Source organism: Trichogramma pretiosum, unplaced genomic scaffold (assembly GCF_000599845.2).
Source record: "Trichogramma pretiosum strain Unisexual culture from Peru unplaced genomic scaffold, Tpre_2.0 scaffold124, whole genome shotgun sequence".
In the NCBI taxonomy this organism is placed as follows: Eukaryota; Metazoa; Arthropoda; class Insecta; order Hymenoptera; family Trichogrammatidae; genus Trichogramma; species Trichogramma pretiosum.
This window is the reverse complement of record NW_019640803.1, coordinates 25,828-41,922: the sequence shown is the minus strand read 5'-3', so window position 1 is coordinate 41,922 and position 16,095 is coordinate 25,828. Positions and strand designations below refer to the sequence as shown.

Here is a 16,095-nt window from a genome sequence, read left to right as displayed (position 1 = left end):
TAAAATTTACATTCTGTATATGCATAAAAATATATGTATAATATAAGCAATATATCTCGTCGACTGCATGGACCGATTATAATTTACACTTTTACTCAAGTATCAACTCGATACTAATTTTTTGTCTTCAGTTTATTGGATGTCAACGATAATTTATATAAGTACTTCTAAAAATATAAATAATCATGGCAGTTTTGCAACTCACTCACGCTCTTTTTTCATTTTGATAAACATGTAGAGCTCGATAAAAAACTATGTATTATTGTATTTTACAGTGTTAGGACAAATATCATTTTTTAACGAATATACGTCTAAATCCTTACCGATACTAGATTGCGTAGATTGACAAGTGGTTACTTTGATTTTTTTGTAAATGACTTTAAAAATGTATCCAGAGAATAAATTGAATCTATAAAGAGCTATTCGAATTGACTATATATTATTTACCACTCGTTATTACGGCAAAATAATGTACATATTTCCGTGCTTTAAATCGTTCAGTCTAACGCGTCGTGGATAATATTTAATTTTTCTTTTGTTTCTCACACAATATATGCAATATCGTTTCAATTGAACTCTGCCATTTCGCACACAAACCTTACATAAAAAAATATCATTTGCATCGTATAAAATATACTTTCGAAATGGATCATTTCTGTCTTTGGCATAAAATATTATTCGTCGTCTCCTCTACTCGACTTACACGTGTACGTATATAATTAATTAAAAACTAAGTCCTTGTAATTTTGCAAGAGGTGATAGTTGGACACGCGATAACAGGTCGACGTTCTCACCACCGTCGTTCTGTCCGCTCTCTCGAAGTTGGCTTTGACGATTTCGTAATATCTGCCGTCGCTGCGTTGGACAAAAAAAAAATAATAATGTTTGATTTATCGAGTCACGGAAATGTAGAAGGGGCAAAATCAAGAATAACGAATGAAACGGCGATTCACCTCAGCGTCAGGCACTTGAGCTTGACGCACTTGACGCGCAGTATGTCGATGGCCTTCTGGCTCTTGTCGGAGAATCGCAGGTTCTCGGGGTCCCATCGCAGCTCCAGCCGCTCGAGATTCGGACAGCTGTTGGCGATGCCGTCCATCAGCTGGTCCACGTGTATATTGACGCCGAGCCTCTCGCCGGTGCCCATCACGACGATCCTATACGTAGCGTACAACGGTTTCGTGTTAATTTTCAATCGACGTAAAAAAAAAATAAATAGATAAAATATGAAATCAGTGTTTCTCACTTGGCATTGGTGAGTATCGGCAGGACGCTCTGCCACAGCTGATCGGTAATGTGGGGCATTCCGGACAGGGCGATACCCGCGAGCTGATGGCCGTGGCGCGACAGAAACTTGTGCAGCGCGTCGTCGCTGAGATTGTCCGAGCTGTCCAAGTCCAGGGCGATGAGATTGCGCGGATTGCCCATCTCCATCCAGGCCTTGATCACGGCGTCGTTGAAGCCGTTGAGCTGGCCGGCGCTGAGGAAGCGCAGACCCGGTATGCGGCTGAGCATGTCGATCAGGCACTCGGTCGACAGGTCCGTGGCCGTCACGTCCAGCTCCTGGATGCTCGACTTTTCCCACTCGACCTGCATCACGTACTCGCTGTGCAGATCTAAAGGTGCGCACGAATATGTATCGAAATTTTTCAAGCATACATATGCGATGTGTTGATATACTCACTGGTCCCGTGCATGAGGAGACACCTGAGCCGCCTGCTCCTCTGGAAGAGGGTCTTCATGGTCGAGCCGGTGACCTTGGCGCAAAAGTTCACGGCCAGGCACTCGAGCTGGATGCAGTTGGACGAGAAGGCGTCGATGTGCGAGTCGTCGACGAAATTAATCCCGTAGAGATTGATGACGCGCAGATTCGGGGTCGCAGACTTCAGCTTGTGCACGTTTATCACCTCGTAGATCTCCTCCTCCTCCTCTTCGACTTTTTCGTAAGTTCCTGCGAGATCGAGTGCGAGAGGTAAAATTTTTTGCTTTTTTTTTCTCGTTTAAATTTCGAGAAACTAATGTTGGGGAGAAATCCTTTTTTATTTTATATGGGTAGTTTTTGGACACGATGAATACAATCACCAATGTCAATAATAAAGTGCGCTTTAACTTATACAATTGTTTTGACTTTTTCTCTTGCAGATATACAAATTTAAACGTGTACGCCACCTAGCGGTAGAGACTTGAAATAGTAAAGTATTGTTGTATTGAAAAGTGTCTGAAAACTGGTCTCAACTCTTTGCAACAATTAAATGATCATTTTCGTGTTTTTTTAAGTACGATTAACATTTCTAAAATTCTAAATTGCAATAAAAATCTTCAAAAATAAGCCAATTAATGTATTTGTAAAGCACTTGAATTTAAATTTAAAATATATAATAATTATTCACGTTGAACATTCCAACCGAAAAATTTCTTTTTTCTTTTCAGCGTCAATGCGTATACAAACCTATGAGGTGAAGGATTTCCAGGCCGTTGATGAAGTTGTAAATCTTGCGCATGAAGCCCTCCATGAAAATGACCTCGGACAGGCAGATGCACATGTACCTGAGCTTGGTGGGGAAGGCCTGCATCTCGGAGAAGTCGTGCAGCTGCATGGCCGTGGAGAAGTCGAGCAGCATGTGGGTGAGATTGGGGCATCTGTTGGAGAGCTCGTGCAGCACCGTGTGGGTGATGAGCTCGATCGGCAGCTCGATGTAGCGCAGCGACGCGCCGAATCTGACACTGCACGCAAAAGCACGTATAACAATTGCAAGAGACTCGTATATTGCGTTACGATTACTTCTGAGCTCTATACAATTTACCTGATGAGATGAAGGAGATTGTCGAGCGAGCCCACGTGAAGGCCACTGATCTCGGGCCTGAGCGAGACGTGCGACCAGAGCTTGGTGTCGTAAGCGATCGTGCGCCAGCGCTTGCACACCCTGGCCATGCGGCAGATCTCCCGATGGGACAGGTAGCTGAACGCGTTCAGCAGCACCTTGTCCGGCAGCTTCTCGATCGTCTACGAGAGAGGAAATCATTGTTATAATTTTTTTCTTTTGGGACGTAACGTCGAGTCCCCCCACGAGGGAAATCAGTAGATGACAAAAAGCTCGATCGCAAGCTCAGTTTTTGTACGCGAGCTGTTAGTTACATTGAGCGATATATTATTTTATTGTGCTCGGCCTTGATGACGATACACAGACTCAGACACACACACGCACACACACATGTTGTGAAATGATCTGACTAGGTACGAGGAGGTGGGCGAATTGTACTCGTGTTTTTTTGGGGCAAAACTTACGGTGTTTGCGAATCGACTTTTGATCACTCCACCCTCGCTGACGTACATTTGCGACGTCTCGACCGCAATTTGACCCCAAACATCTAAACCCTCCATGTTTAGTCTTTGATTTTTTCTTCTTCTCTCTCACTCAATATCTCTCTCTATCTTTTCAAGCACAAAATCTCACTGTCAACGACGACGATCGGCGACAGGCGCTCGTTCATAAGAAGATAAAAGCTCTCACTATGCACGCACGCGCTACCGAACTTTGGAATGGATCAATTACTTTTGCCAACGTATCGCGATTTTAACGTGTGCAGCGTCGATAGCGAAATTTCGGGTTGACACGGAGCGTGGGATAATACTACACAGCACATACGGGAGACAGAGAGAGAGAGAGAGAAACTCTCGTGCTCAGGTATAAGTATATATCGGCCCCAGACGACGTCGTTGCTCGCATATACACGTACACGGTGTACGACATTCATGTTCATCGGTTGTTTAATTCCGATCGCGCATGCGCGCCACTTGCCTAAATATACACGCCGAGACTCGGGTTGAGGCTTAAATTTAAACATGCACCGGTGCACGCCTGCTGCATCTGTCTGGTCGGACGCTCGCTCGGTCTCTCCGTAGTATAAGCTCGTAGGCTGCTGCTGCGGCTCAATGAGAATTTGAGAAATTCCGCGGTGTATTGAATCTACCGAGCTAGCCTACGCGCAGGCACACATACGCACACGCGCGGTAAGCGCGATGGATGACGCAGCGACGATGATACGTGTTGGCCGCCCTTTTTTCCAACACCCGCACGAGGTGTTTGTGTGGGTGTGTGTTTTTACGGATATATCTGATTGACATCGATGAATTTATCGTTTTTTATGATTGATCAAAATGAATTGTAAGGATCATTATCGAGTACATCAGAGTTAGCTTTCGTGCATAAGCATGGGGTGTAAAATAATTACACTTTCGGGATGAGATCGATAATGATTATGGGTTTTCGAATGATAGTTATCGAGTAATTACTTTATAGTAATAAGTAATTACTTAAATGGACTCGTAAAATAAAGTGTGATAGGTATTACCGATCAAGAAAAGACAGATGAAATTTATTATCTTTTAATTGTTTTAAATACATTTAAATGTCACACGAAATTTGATAATTTTGAATTTTCCTTTTTTTCGAAATAATGACAAGAAGTCTCATTTGCTCAGGAATTTACGTTATTCTGCCAATTTCACTGCGACAACAGAAACTATACCTTTCAAGAACAAAGTAATGAAATCTCGATTCAGGCGTAAAGGATTGAATTTCGTAAAACGTTTCATTTTGATACGCTTTCTTGACACGATCGCTCTCAAATAACTGAAGCGTCAAAATGACTTTTCGAGAACTTTTTTTCTGATACTGTGACAACGTAACGATTAACTGGAAATTTCAACAAAAATAATAATAATAATAAAATGTAATAAGAGTCGAGACAGTCGTTTAATGAGAATGTTTTCCTCGTTTCTCACGAATCGATTTCATTCAAAAGCCCCTAAAAAGCCAATTTAAAATTATGGCCTATACGCACTGACATTGACTTTAAAAAAAGCTGTAAATCATTTACAAGAACCAATGAAGGAAAGTATATAATAATGAGTATAAATAGATCTTTCTAAAACAAAGGTCGACAATAAATCAATGTGTCCGAGCTCGAATTTTGCAAGGGCTATATAAAAAAAATTAAAGATCTAATTATACGTAACATGAATCAACTATTCTAAAGCATGAATCGAAAAGTAATGAGCAATGTACATCGAATATGAAGTGCATGTACAATTATTTGAATGTTTCTGGACCCCTTTTACTTGTCCACAAATTTACTCACTTTGTTCGCACGACCCTGCATGGTAAATTATCTATAAAAGTACTAACAACGACGTGTAACTTTTTGACTTTGGTTTTTTTTCGTTTTATTTATCGATTCAATTAGCGCTACGACAAGAGCTCTGGAAAGAAAAATGAAACTTGTATTGCATCGGTAAATCTGCTTGTACATTTAAATTTTATCCAAAAAAATCGCTATGCACTCATCGTGTATCCAAAGGTATCATTGGGTAACAAAAAAATCAACGCACTTTACCTCGCTACATTTAACGATATAATTCTGGGGATTTAAATCGTCCCGTAAGACAAGTAAAAAAAAAAAAAAGAAGAAACGTTCTCATTACCGTGAAGTGTTGCTTTCTTCTGAAGCTGCTGCTGCTGTTGTTGCGGAAGCTACTGATGCGTCGCAAGCTGCCGCCGACGCCGCCGAGATTGTCGCGCGACACGACCGAGTTCGCGTACTCCTCGACGTTCAGCTGGTTCCAGACGCTCATCTTGCGTCGACACGAGCATGTGTAAAACTGTACTTGTATCCAGAATCCTCGCGTACGCGCACCCCGCACTGGATTATAATTTTTTATTATCGATGTATTATCGATCGCGTAACATTGCCACCGCCCCCCAGAAGGTAATATAACAAATGTATTGTATCGGAGAGAAAGAGATTTATGCGAATAATCGCGCACTTCGATCCGTGCGTGCAACGCTGCGCGGTCCAGAGCCGCCGCCGCCGCGGTGTCAAATGAACGCGCATAAAATATAAAAGACGTGTGCGTGTGCGCGTTCGACGACGATCGACACGCAAGGTGCAGCAGCGTTGGTCTTTGATTGGTTATAAATATATAAAAGAGCATAGGCACTCGGCCAGCAGCAGCAGCAGCAGTAGCTACGAGCCGCCCTCTCCCCCTTGCTTGTCATCGCTAGCGAGAGAGAACGAGAGAGCTTTTTTTTTCTCCTCTCTAGCTCGCTCCTATTGTGCCACGATCTTTTACCGCAAACCGATCGACGAAGCCAGAACTCGTCCCGTGCACGTATTATAACGATCGCAGCGATGCATTACTGCCAGACGCGGTAACCCAACTCCATGTTCGGCAGCGGCTCGCGAGGGGTGCGCGTGTGTGTAGGTATAATGCTTATACTTACGCGAAAGCACAGTTGCGGTATTGTGCGGAGTGTATTTTCTTTTGTTTTACGAGCGCGAGGCAGCTATTCTCGGCGCCGCGCGTATGTTTTCGTACTATATCGTTATTATTACTGTTAAAAAGCCGCGAAAGCTTCGCGCGCGAAGGACAGGCAGACACGCGTGTGTATAATATGGCATTGATACTGTACCGTGTGCTATCGATGACTTTTGGAACAAGTGTCGAAGTGACGAATCGGCCCACGTGAGCGCGCGGGCACGCGAGCGATTTTATTAGAAAATCTTTGAAATTCGAGGCTGAAATCGGAATTGAAATTTTCGTCGTCTGTTTGATAATTGTTCGTATCCAAGAATGATGAATGGATATTTTTTATGGGTATTTTGTCTGTAATAATATTTTTGTAACAGAGGAAGAAAAATCGTGTTTTTTGTAAATATCGCTATAAGGTCAACGCACTAGTTACGGAGCAATGTATCACTTATGTGATATATACAAGTACACAAACCATTATAAATGAGTCTTTTGTTGAAACTTTTACTTAATAGTAATTGAAATGAATCAATTTGCATTGGTGTAAACAAGATATGATTTCGGAGCCAATTAAGTAAAAATAATCTGATTATGGAATTGGATCTGGATCAGTGTAAACAAAACTCGCGGTTTCCATTTCCTTCTATACTTTTACTCGTTAATTAAAAGTCCTGGTGTAAATTTTTTGTAATCAAAGTTTGGTTGTATTAATCAAACGTTATTGAAGTATCATAAGGTAAATATGAATAAAAAAAATTTTAATTTTACAATGCTAAGAAACGATTCAAGTTTTACTAAAAAAAACTTATTGAAAAAGTTTAATTTACTTGAAAAGGGCATACAAGCAGCAGTAAAATTAGGAGTTTTGTAGCGACAGATACATAAAAAATATTTAAATAAAAAATCGTTACGTAATAGAAACGGCTAGCATTTAAATTAAAATAAAAATCGTAAAAAAAAGTCTTGAAAATAGGAAGATGTAGAAAAAGTTTCAAATAATAGTTTGTTGCAGTTTGTGACAAAAATGTAATAGTTAACGGCTCATAATGTCGGACATAACATGCATGTCAGACAATGCATTCAAGACAACTGAAGATATACATACGATGCTACCTTATTCGTGAATTAGCTATAACATTTAATAACGTGCTTAATCATCCTCCAAAAATTTTTATTGATTTTTCGAAAACTTAAAAATTATATTTACACAATGAAATAATATTAGAATAATTCATGATATTCGTATTTTGTTATTGATCTTCCGAACATCACATTTTACATTGTAATTCGTGGTTGATAAACTGCAGTGATGCTGACTTCAAGACGTATCTTCATTGAGAATTTTTTTTCGCATCCAAAGCAGTTATTTCAATTATTTTTCATCGAGGTGATGTATTGTTGACAACAAAATGCACCAAATCGATATGGGTTTTCAAATTATATTCAAGTATGAATGTTTAGCAGCATACATCACAGATCAGTGAGTGAATTCATTGTGCATCATATTTATGTGGACTTTAAGATAACCCTTCTGTGTGAATTTCTTTCCGCAAATATCACATTCAGGAGTGACACCGTTGTGCACCGAATCGATGTGAGTTTTGAGATAACTTTTTTGTGAAAATATCTTTCCACAAATATCACATTTGTGAGTGACACCGTTGTGCGCCGAATCGATATGTTGTTTGAGATTGCTTTTCGTTGAAAATTTCTTCCTGCATATATCACAAGTAGGTGCGATATCATTGTGCATCATATCGATGTGGGCTTTAAGAAGCTCTTCTGTGTGAATTTCTTTTCGCACAAATCACATGCATGAGTGGTACCTAGATGCACCGAATCGATATGTTGTTTGAGATTGCTTTTCGTTGAAAATTTCTTCCTGCATATATCACAAGTATGTGCGACACCATTGTGCATCACATCGATGTGTTTTTTAAGACGACTCTTATCTGAAAATTTCTTCTCGCATTCACCACATTCATGTAAAATACCGTTGTGTACCGAATCGATGTGGATTCTGAGATAAGCCTTACTTGTAAATTTTTTTCCGCATATGTCACATGCACATTTGACACCATTATGTACTCTATCGATGTGAATTTTGAGACTTTCTTTTTGCGTAAACTTCTTTCCACACGTATCGCATTCATATGTAACACCATCATGCGTTGATTTAACATGCCTATCCAGATTGAACTTGCGTTTAAACGTCTTTCCACAAGTTTTACATGTATGGACTGTACCGATGTTTATTTTGAGGTTATGTTCGTTGTTAAACTTTTTTGTTATTCTTCTTTTTTTATTTTGATCGACAAATTCATGGTCAATATTCAAATTCTGTTCTTGTGCATCGTCACTGAAACATTTCAGTTTAACATCTTCTGCGGTTTCTATTTTAATTTTGATTTCACAACCATCGCTATATTTTAAATTCCTCAAGTGATTAGGAGTATAATCATCCATTTTCTTAATTGCTAATATATCCGTGTTGGGCTTGACGTCTTCACATTCAACAACTATTTCCACTTCATCATTGAGTTTAATTTCATGATTTTCTTCACACTTTCGAAGGGTACAGGTCTGTTAAAAAATTAAAGCTATGTAAAAAAATTTCTCTAAAAAACGAGCATACGAGTTACACATGATTATCATCACTTACCGAACTCTCTCGCGAAAATGATAAGAGTTGAACGTTTTTTAGGTCGGGTTTCTTGTCAATCGCTTCACAATTATTTTCTATAGACGGCACATCGCTTGGTTCCTCTTTAATTCTGAAATAACCTCAATACGATGAAGTATTTTGTTTCGATGTTTTTTATAATTTTACTCTAACAAATGTAAATTACCTGACTGCACAATTAAGTGTATTACTGAATTCCATATTTTTCGCTTGGAATTTCATTAACTATTAACTTAATTTGTTCTTAATTATCTTCTCAGTTTTACACACCAAATTAACTAAACGCAAAAAGACTGGATGTGCAATCCTCGCAATATTTTGAAAAACTGTATCTAACGAAGAGCGTCAGCTCACGCTCATATCCGCACTGTCCTATGCGAAGGTCGCACGACGTAAACAAGAGAACGAGCGCGACTCTTTGCTCTTGCTCGAACGAAGCTGAACCATGCCATCAGAATTATATCAATGGTATATTATTGCGAAATAATGAGAAATTAAAAAATGATTCTATGATGCGCGAAGTTCTTTGAATAAGAGCTAGTTTAACAAAAATTATTGTAAATTTTACTAAGGTATACATTTACTGTGAACATAGTAATTTTTCCATCGAGTACTTCGAATGACTGTAGGCAATCGAGAATTATTCATCTCCTGAATTTAATGTTGAAAGTAATGATAATAAATACTTCAAGTTTCAATTATACCCTGGAATTAATTGTACAGAAAACTCAGGATGCGTCAAATATGTAATACATTAAAATTAAACGAGCGATTGAAGATGGGATGCAAAAAGCAATAAAAAAATTGTATGCGAGAAATGTTTGATTCTGTTTGATAATATGGTTCATAATCTAATTATTAAAACTAAGAATAAAACGTTTCTAAACTGTGTGTCATAGTTCAATCGCTATAATTTTATGTATGATATAATTTTTATGTTAATTAACTCAGAAATTTTTTTACAATTCATAATTCAAATGAATGCTTCCTTAAACGCAGTTTGCAAAATTGATAGTGTAAATAAAGTGCAAAAAAGTGTAATCTCAAATTACCTAAGAAATTCATTTTATGAATAATTTTTTCCTGGTTCAAATGATCTTCAGTTGTGATAATCAAAGTGTCCCGTATCTGTAAAGTTATGTGAAATCTCGTACTTGTAGTTATCAAAATTAATTTTGGACAAAAATGAAAACAAAAAACTCGTATCAACAACTTGAAACTTGTTTATTCCTTTCGAGATGAAAAATTGCTAGGATTGAACTTTTTTTCGGAAGCTTTTTGCCATTTTTATTTATTTAATTAATTCATCCTCTAAATCTTATTGTTTAGAAATGTAGAATGAGCGTTATTGGATATATCGGAAGTCTATCTTCAATCTACACGAGAAACATTTGCACAAATCCTATAACAATGTCAAAAACGTGACGCTAGTTAGAAGATAGTAACGAGCTTGACGTGTTCACCCACACACATACACATACGACGAATATTTATGGTTGGGCTTACGAATGAAAATAACTCGTGTTTGTTATCAATGCGAAAGAGCGTAACATTTTCGATTTATTTCTATTTTTGGGGCGTAGTTAAAGATGATGAAAAGGCTTCAAAGTTATTTATGGAAATTCAATGCGATTTTTTTGGTAAAAAAAAAGTAATGATCTCTGGTACGAGCTTGAAATTTTTAATTTTCACGTTTGTTTAGGCAGTAAATCGCTATTGAATATGTAATTATTTGCTCATTCGATTAAGGGGGATTAAATCACGCAAGATAATTTTATGCCTATACTAACTGTGGAATTGAATAATCTGTCCGAATCTTCGGCGTTACCCTGAGGTGACTCGTTGAGTTGCTTTATAGCCGCTTCAACACTGAGCACATTCCAATTTGACGATCTACGTAGGCTGGCCATTTTTCTTTCTTTTTTTTTTTTTAACTTCTGCGATTTCACGATATCACGACGGATCGCACAGCGATTATCAGTGTTGGAACTTCGCGATCATTTCTCACAAAGTCCTTGAATTAATCATCGCGTCGACACCAAACGTTTACACTACTTTTACACCTTTTCGCTGCTGGCTTTGCTACTGCTTCTGAAAAAAATGTTGATACTGTTCCCGCACACGCGTGTCACGTAAGCTCGCGCGTCAATGGCAAGAAGCTTCCTCTTCTCGCGGTGGCTATTCGAAAAAAGCTCGTCTTACGTCGCGATCGGTGGTGGTGGCCACGTACGCTGCTGCGACGCGTCAAGCTGCCTCGTTACCTCGCTCGCTCATAAATAAGCAGAAAAAAAGTAAAAGAAGAAGAAGAAGAGGCGAAGCAGAAGAGAAAAATTGCACGGCCCGGAAGCCAAAGCACACAATATATAATATACGCGCGTTAACGCGAGGAGAGAATAAGAGCGACGTTTCGGCGCTCGCGATGACCGAAATAAACGGGTGTAACGTGTTATAACCGCCGAGCCGCGAGGCCCTACACGCGTGTATTATTATTATATATATTTTTTGAAGAGATCGCCAGCTGGAGCTGCCGCGCGGCAGAGTCTGTTGTTGTTCTTGGGTCTTCGCGGGGGCGGACCTATATGGGTACTACTATGCGCGCATCGCTGTCGGCCGTAACACGAGACATCTTCATCTTCTTCGGTGCTGAGAGCTTACAACGGTAGTCGCTTTTCGATAGAGTATAGGTATGCGCGTAAATATAGATGCGATCGCATGCTCGATTTCATAGAATATATAATGTCTTTGATTTGTATTGGACGTGGGGGGTACTTGCTTAGTGGGATAATTTTGATTTTGAACTTCCAGTGGGTTCGAGAAGATGTTGGATTAAGATGAAAATCGAAAAATATTTTGAAGTTAATTATAGGTGAAGAAATTTGATCTATTGAATCTTGATATTATATGTAGGTTACAAAAAGTGACTGTTTGCTTGCTCTAATCCCCACAAGCTGATTAGTAAAAGTTAAAAATTCGTAGTAACGTAAATGTTTTTAATTTTAAGTTAAATTTTTGTGATTCTTCCTTAAAAAAATGGATTGGTCCTTACGTCCATCCTGCGTTTATATGAAAATCTCTAAATTCCTTCATGGCCAGTTAATAGTTCCATAAACGCGTGCGCCGCATGGAAAATTGGCAGTCGGCCACATTCGATTAATTAAAGTTGTGCAACAGGTTGTTTAACTTTGCGATGCGTTTGCGAATGAAAAGTGTGTGCCGCCGTTTTAATTGTTGATTCGCAGAAAACCGTATACGAAAAGATTAACTTTTAATTTTGAACGTATTGGAGGTATAGAGAAAAAAAAATTCAAGCACAATTTAATGCAAGCTCGTCTTATAACGAAGTGTCGTTTCGTATGTCGCAGCGCATGCAGGCCAGCTGTGTTTCGATTTGAAGTATCACTTTTTTTGTTATTTAAATTGGCAAATATTTTCGCCAGCATTTATACTAAGATTCAGGGCAAAAAAAGCTTGAGAACTGAATAAATCACTTCGATTCCCGAGACAGTAAACAAAGGTGTAATGACAGTTGATAGTTTAGGTAACACACAATCATATTGACATAAAATTTTTATTGAAATTTAGAAAAACATCCGTATACGTATACGTATCTATACGTATAGATACTATATTATACGTATCTATTTACAATTGTCACGAAAAAAGTCAACCCATTTTATTATTTTACTAATAAATGAGACACGCGCTTTTCTTCAAGGGACTACTGCAAGCACTGCAAAATAAATAACACTGCTACATTATTCATAAAAACTTGATTATCGTGATATCAAGATTATTTATGGAAAAAAAAGCTCCAAAAAACTTTTCTGATCTTGATTCAGAATATTACGAGCGTCAATATTATATTCTACTAGAATTTACTACTAGTATTCACCATATTCACTATTTCAAAAATCTCAAATTTTCCCTCAAGTTTGAGACTTAATAAAGTAGTATTAAGTATGAAATCTACGATGTTTCTTTGTTTCGAATTTATCAGTAGTTACATGCAAAAAGTTGTCCCCTATAAGAAAATCTGGTGTGGTTTACAAAATTGCGTTCAAATACAAAATTTCATCTATCGCTCAGTTAATCTTCAAAGTTCTTCATCTTCGAAAATATTTTTTTGGAAATGGATAAAATTAAGAATTTGTAAAGACCACTCATTGCACGTGTCCGGTAATTAGTTATTCATCGACTGCTTCTTCGGGTCTACTCGCATTTGAGAGTTGCAGATACCCGTTTGCACTCTTCGTACGTGTGATTGTTATAAATTTCGTGTACTATCTTTTAGTGAGAGAACAAATTTAATATCTGTCATGTGCTGTCTTTTGGTGTCTAAGCAAATTCTGTTTTCGTCCAAATTTTTTCTCGCACTTGTCGCATGCAAAATCTTTGTGACCTTCGTGAACTATTTTTTGGTGGACGAGCAAATTTACTTTTTGACCAAACTTCTTCTGGCATTTGTCACATGCGAAATCTTTCCGACTCTCGTGCACTGTCCTATGGTGTGAAAGAAAATGTGACTTTCGTCCAAATTTCTTCTCGCATTTATCACATACAAAATCTCTGCGATCTTCGTGCACTGTCCTCTTATGCCTGATCAAGTCCGATTTTCGTCCAAATTTCTTCTCGCATTTATCACATTCAAAATCTTTGCGATCTTCGTGCACTGTCCTATTATGCCTGATCAAGTCCGATTTTCGTCCAAATATCTTCTCGCAATTGTTGCACGGGTAATTTTTGAGATTTTCATGGAATGTCTCTTGATGAACAACTAAATGATGTTTTCGTCCAAATTTCTTTTCACACCTGTCACATGCGAAATCTTTGGGACCATCGTGCACTGTCTTCAAATGCAAGAGCAAATACGATTTTCGTCCAAATTTACTTTCGCACTTGTCGCATGTGTAATCTTTGCTCCCTTCATGTACAGTCTTTTGGTGAGTGAGTAAATTACCTTTAAGTCCAAATTTTTTCTCGCAATAGTCACATGCATAATCTTTACGACCTTCATGGACTGTCTTTTGATGCAGGAACAACTCAGATTTTCTTCTAAATTTTTTCTCGCACTTGTTACATGCAAAATCTTTACGACCTTCGTGTAATGTTCTTTGATGTTGGAGCAAATTAGATTTGCATCCAAATTTCTTCTCGCACTTGTGGCATGCAAAATCTTTACGACCTTCATGGACTGTTTGTTGGTGAAAAAGCAAATGCACTTTTTGTCCAAATTTCTTCTCGCACTTGTCACATACAAAATCTTTCCGTCCTTCATGGACTGTTGTTATGTGCAAGAGCAAACTCTTTTTATATCTAAATTTCTTTCCGCAATTGTCACATAAATAATCTTCAAATAATTTTATAAAATCTTTGCGACCTCCGTGTACTGTTTTCTGGTGTAAGAGCAAATGCGATTCTTTTTTAAATATCTCCCCGCACTTGTCACATAGACAATCTTTGCGACCATCGTGTGCCGTTTTTATGTGCACGAGCAAATTCTGCTTAGTTACAAATCTCTTGGCGCACTTTTCACACAAGTAATCTTTGAAAACTTCGTGGAATATTCTTTTGTGCTTAAGTAAGTTTGATTTATTTTCAAATTTTCTCTGACACTTGTTGCATGTGAAATCTTCAAGATCTTTGTGTACCAATTTTTGGTGCGTAGACAAACTTAATTTTTTTACAAATTTCTTTTCGCATCTGTCACATGCAAAATTATTGCGACTTTTGTGTACTAATATTTGATGTCTACTCAAATGACTTCGGAACTCAAATTTCTGCTCACATTTGTTGCATGCATAATTTTTTTCTACATTGTGAATTGTGTATCGGTGTGTTATCAAACTTGATTCTTGTGTAAATGCCTCCTGACAAATGTCACAAATGTTTTTTTTATTGTCTGAAACAATAACGTCATTTTTACATAAATTGTCATTTGAGATAATTTCCTCGGATTTCTTTTCACTTTTATGCATTTTGGTGATCGATTTTAACGATAGGTTCTTCTATTTAGAGATTCTTTCTTTTTTGTAGATTCTTCCATTTAGAGTCAAAGAAATTGAACGAGTAAAATTGATCTTTTTATATTATAATTCATTGGCAAAGACAACATTCAAACTAATTTATTTTTACTGTAAACATGACCGGTAAGTCAAGGAAATATGTCTAAATCGTTTATAATCACATTGTTTACAATTAAATTACCGATTTATCTGTTTATACTTTGCCCATACAAATTTGAACCAGTTTAAAATTCTAACTTGGCAACGATTTTTGCGAAAAATTGTTTATAATATATTTTAAAACTACGTATACTTCCAAAAAGAAACTCTCTCTACTATCGGTCAATAAATTTTTGTAAAGTTTACATTTTATAAAAAATGTTAATATTTATTCCAAAATTTGCCGCTGCTATTCATAATCTGCTACCGATTATGATCGATCTTAATCGTCAATGATGAGTCGAAATTAACTTTTTGCTGGTTTCATTGTTGATCGTACCAAATCATTTGTTCTTATTATGCAGCTATCCAAAATCTCAATGGCATTTTTAGTAGACAAATTAGTAAGTAACATTTATCCAGGCCCGATAAATTTTCTCAGGGATCTTACCGTAAATCCGCGTATACATTCACCCATTACTTTTCCCGAATCTTTCGGGTTTCTCTCTTAATTTCACGTAAAATTGGTTTACCCCGAAACGATTTATTTATAATCGCGATCAAATATATTAGAAATTAGACAGAAAACATATATTGCTTGATTTTAAACATCAACGTTCGAGTTTTTTCGCGGCTTATACCAATACACAGTATTGTTAAATGCGAATTCGGAGCTTGCATCTTTGCGCGCGCGCATAACTCGTATTGCAGCTATGCTGCGAAGTATCCACGCGTTTGCAGACGGTACAGCAAGTATATATAGGGCATGAGCATCTAAAAAGAAAGGGAAGCACATTGCGCGTGTGTAGTTTCGCAAGTTGATTCTCGCGAGCCTGCGACTACAGCGAGAGCCATATGTGTGCATCTATACATGTATAATGGCATGCGCTCGTGTCTGCTTTTGCTGCTTTGTTAAAAAACCACGAATAATACGAAAA

The 16,095-nt window shown here is 37.8% G+C and overlaps 1 protein-coding gene across 4 annotated transcripts; it reads right to left on the bottom strand.

Moving 5' to 3' along the window:
* Positions 1–10,990, bottom strand: LOC106651853 (uncharacterized F-box/LRR-repeat protein C02F5.7). Of its 4 annotated transcripts, XM_014370538.2 has the most exons (8): positions 5,486–5,855; positions 5,143–5,263; positions 2,805–3,004; positions 2,450–2,724; positions 1,685–1,951; positions 1,247–1,616; positions 954–1,157; positions 1–855 (listed from the first exon to the last, which is right to left on the bottom strand). In XM_014370538.2, the coding sequence occupies exons 2-8, from the start codon at positions 5,161–5,163 to the stop codon at positions 720–722; spliced, it is 1,473 nt and encodes a 490-aa protein (XP_014226024.1). In that variant the 5' UTR covers positions 5,164–5,263; positions 5,486–5,855; the 3' UTR covers positions 1–719. The 4 variants fall into 4 exon arrangements, with proteins under 4 accessions (XP_014226024.1, XP_023315346.1, XP_023315357.1 ...); XM_023459578.1 differs by lacking the exons at positions 5,143–5,263; positions 5,486–5,855 and adding an exon at positions 10,787–10,990; XM_023459589.1 differs by lacking the exon at positions 5,486–5,855 and having other exon boundaries at positions 5,143–5,286.
* Between the last annotated feature and the right edge of the window lie 5,105 nt (positions 10,991–16,095).

Bases quoted from the DNA above. Each gene is read 5' to 3' on its own strand.
- LOC106651853 (XM_023459578.1), bottom strand. From the start codon at position 10,906: ATGGCCAGCCTACGTAGATCGTCAAATTGGAATGTGCTCAGTGTTGAA. The intron at 1,617-1,684 runs GTGAGTATATCA...GCGCACCTTTAG, and splicing joins TCTCCTCATGCACGGGACCA to ATCTGCACAGCGAGTACGTG. The intron at 1,158-1,246 runs GTGAGAAACACT...CGCTACGTATAG, and splicing joins CCGATACTCACCAATGCCAA to GATCGTCGTGATGGGCACCG.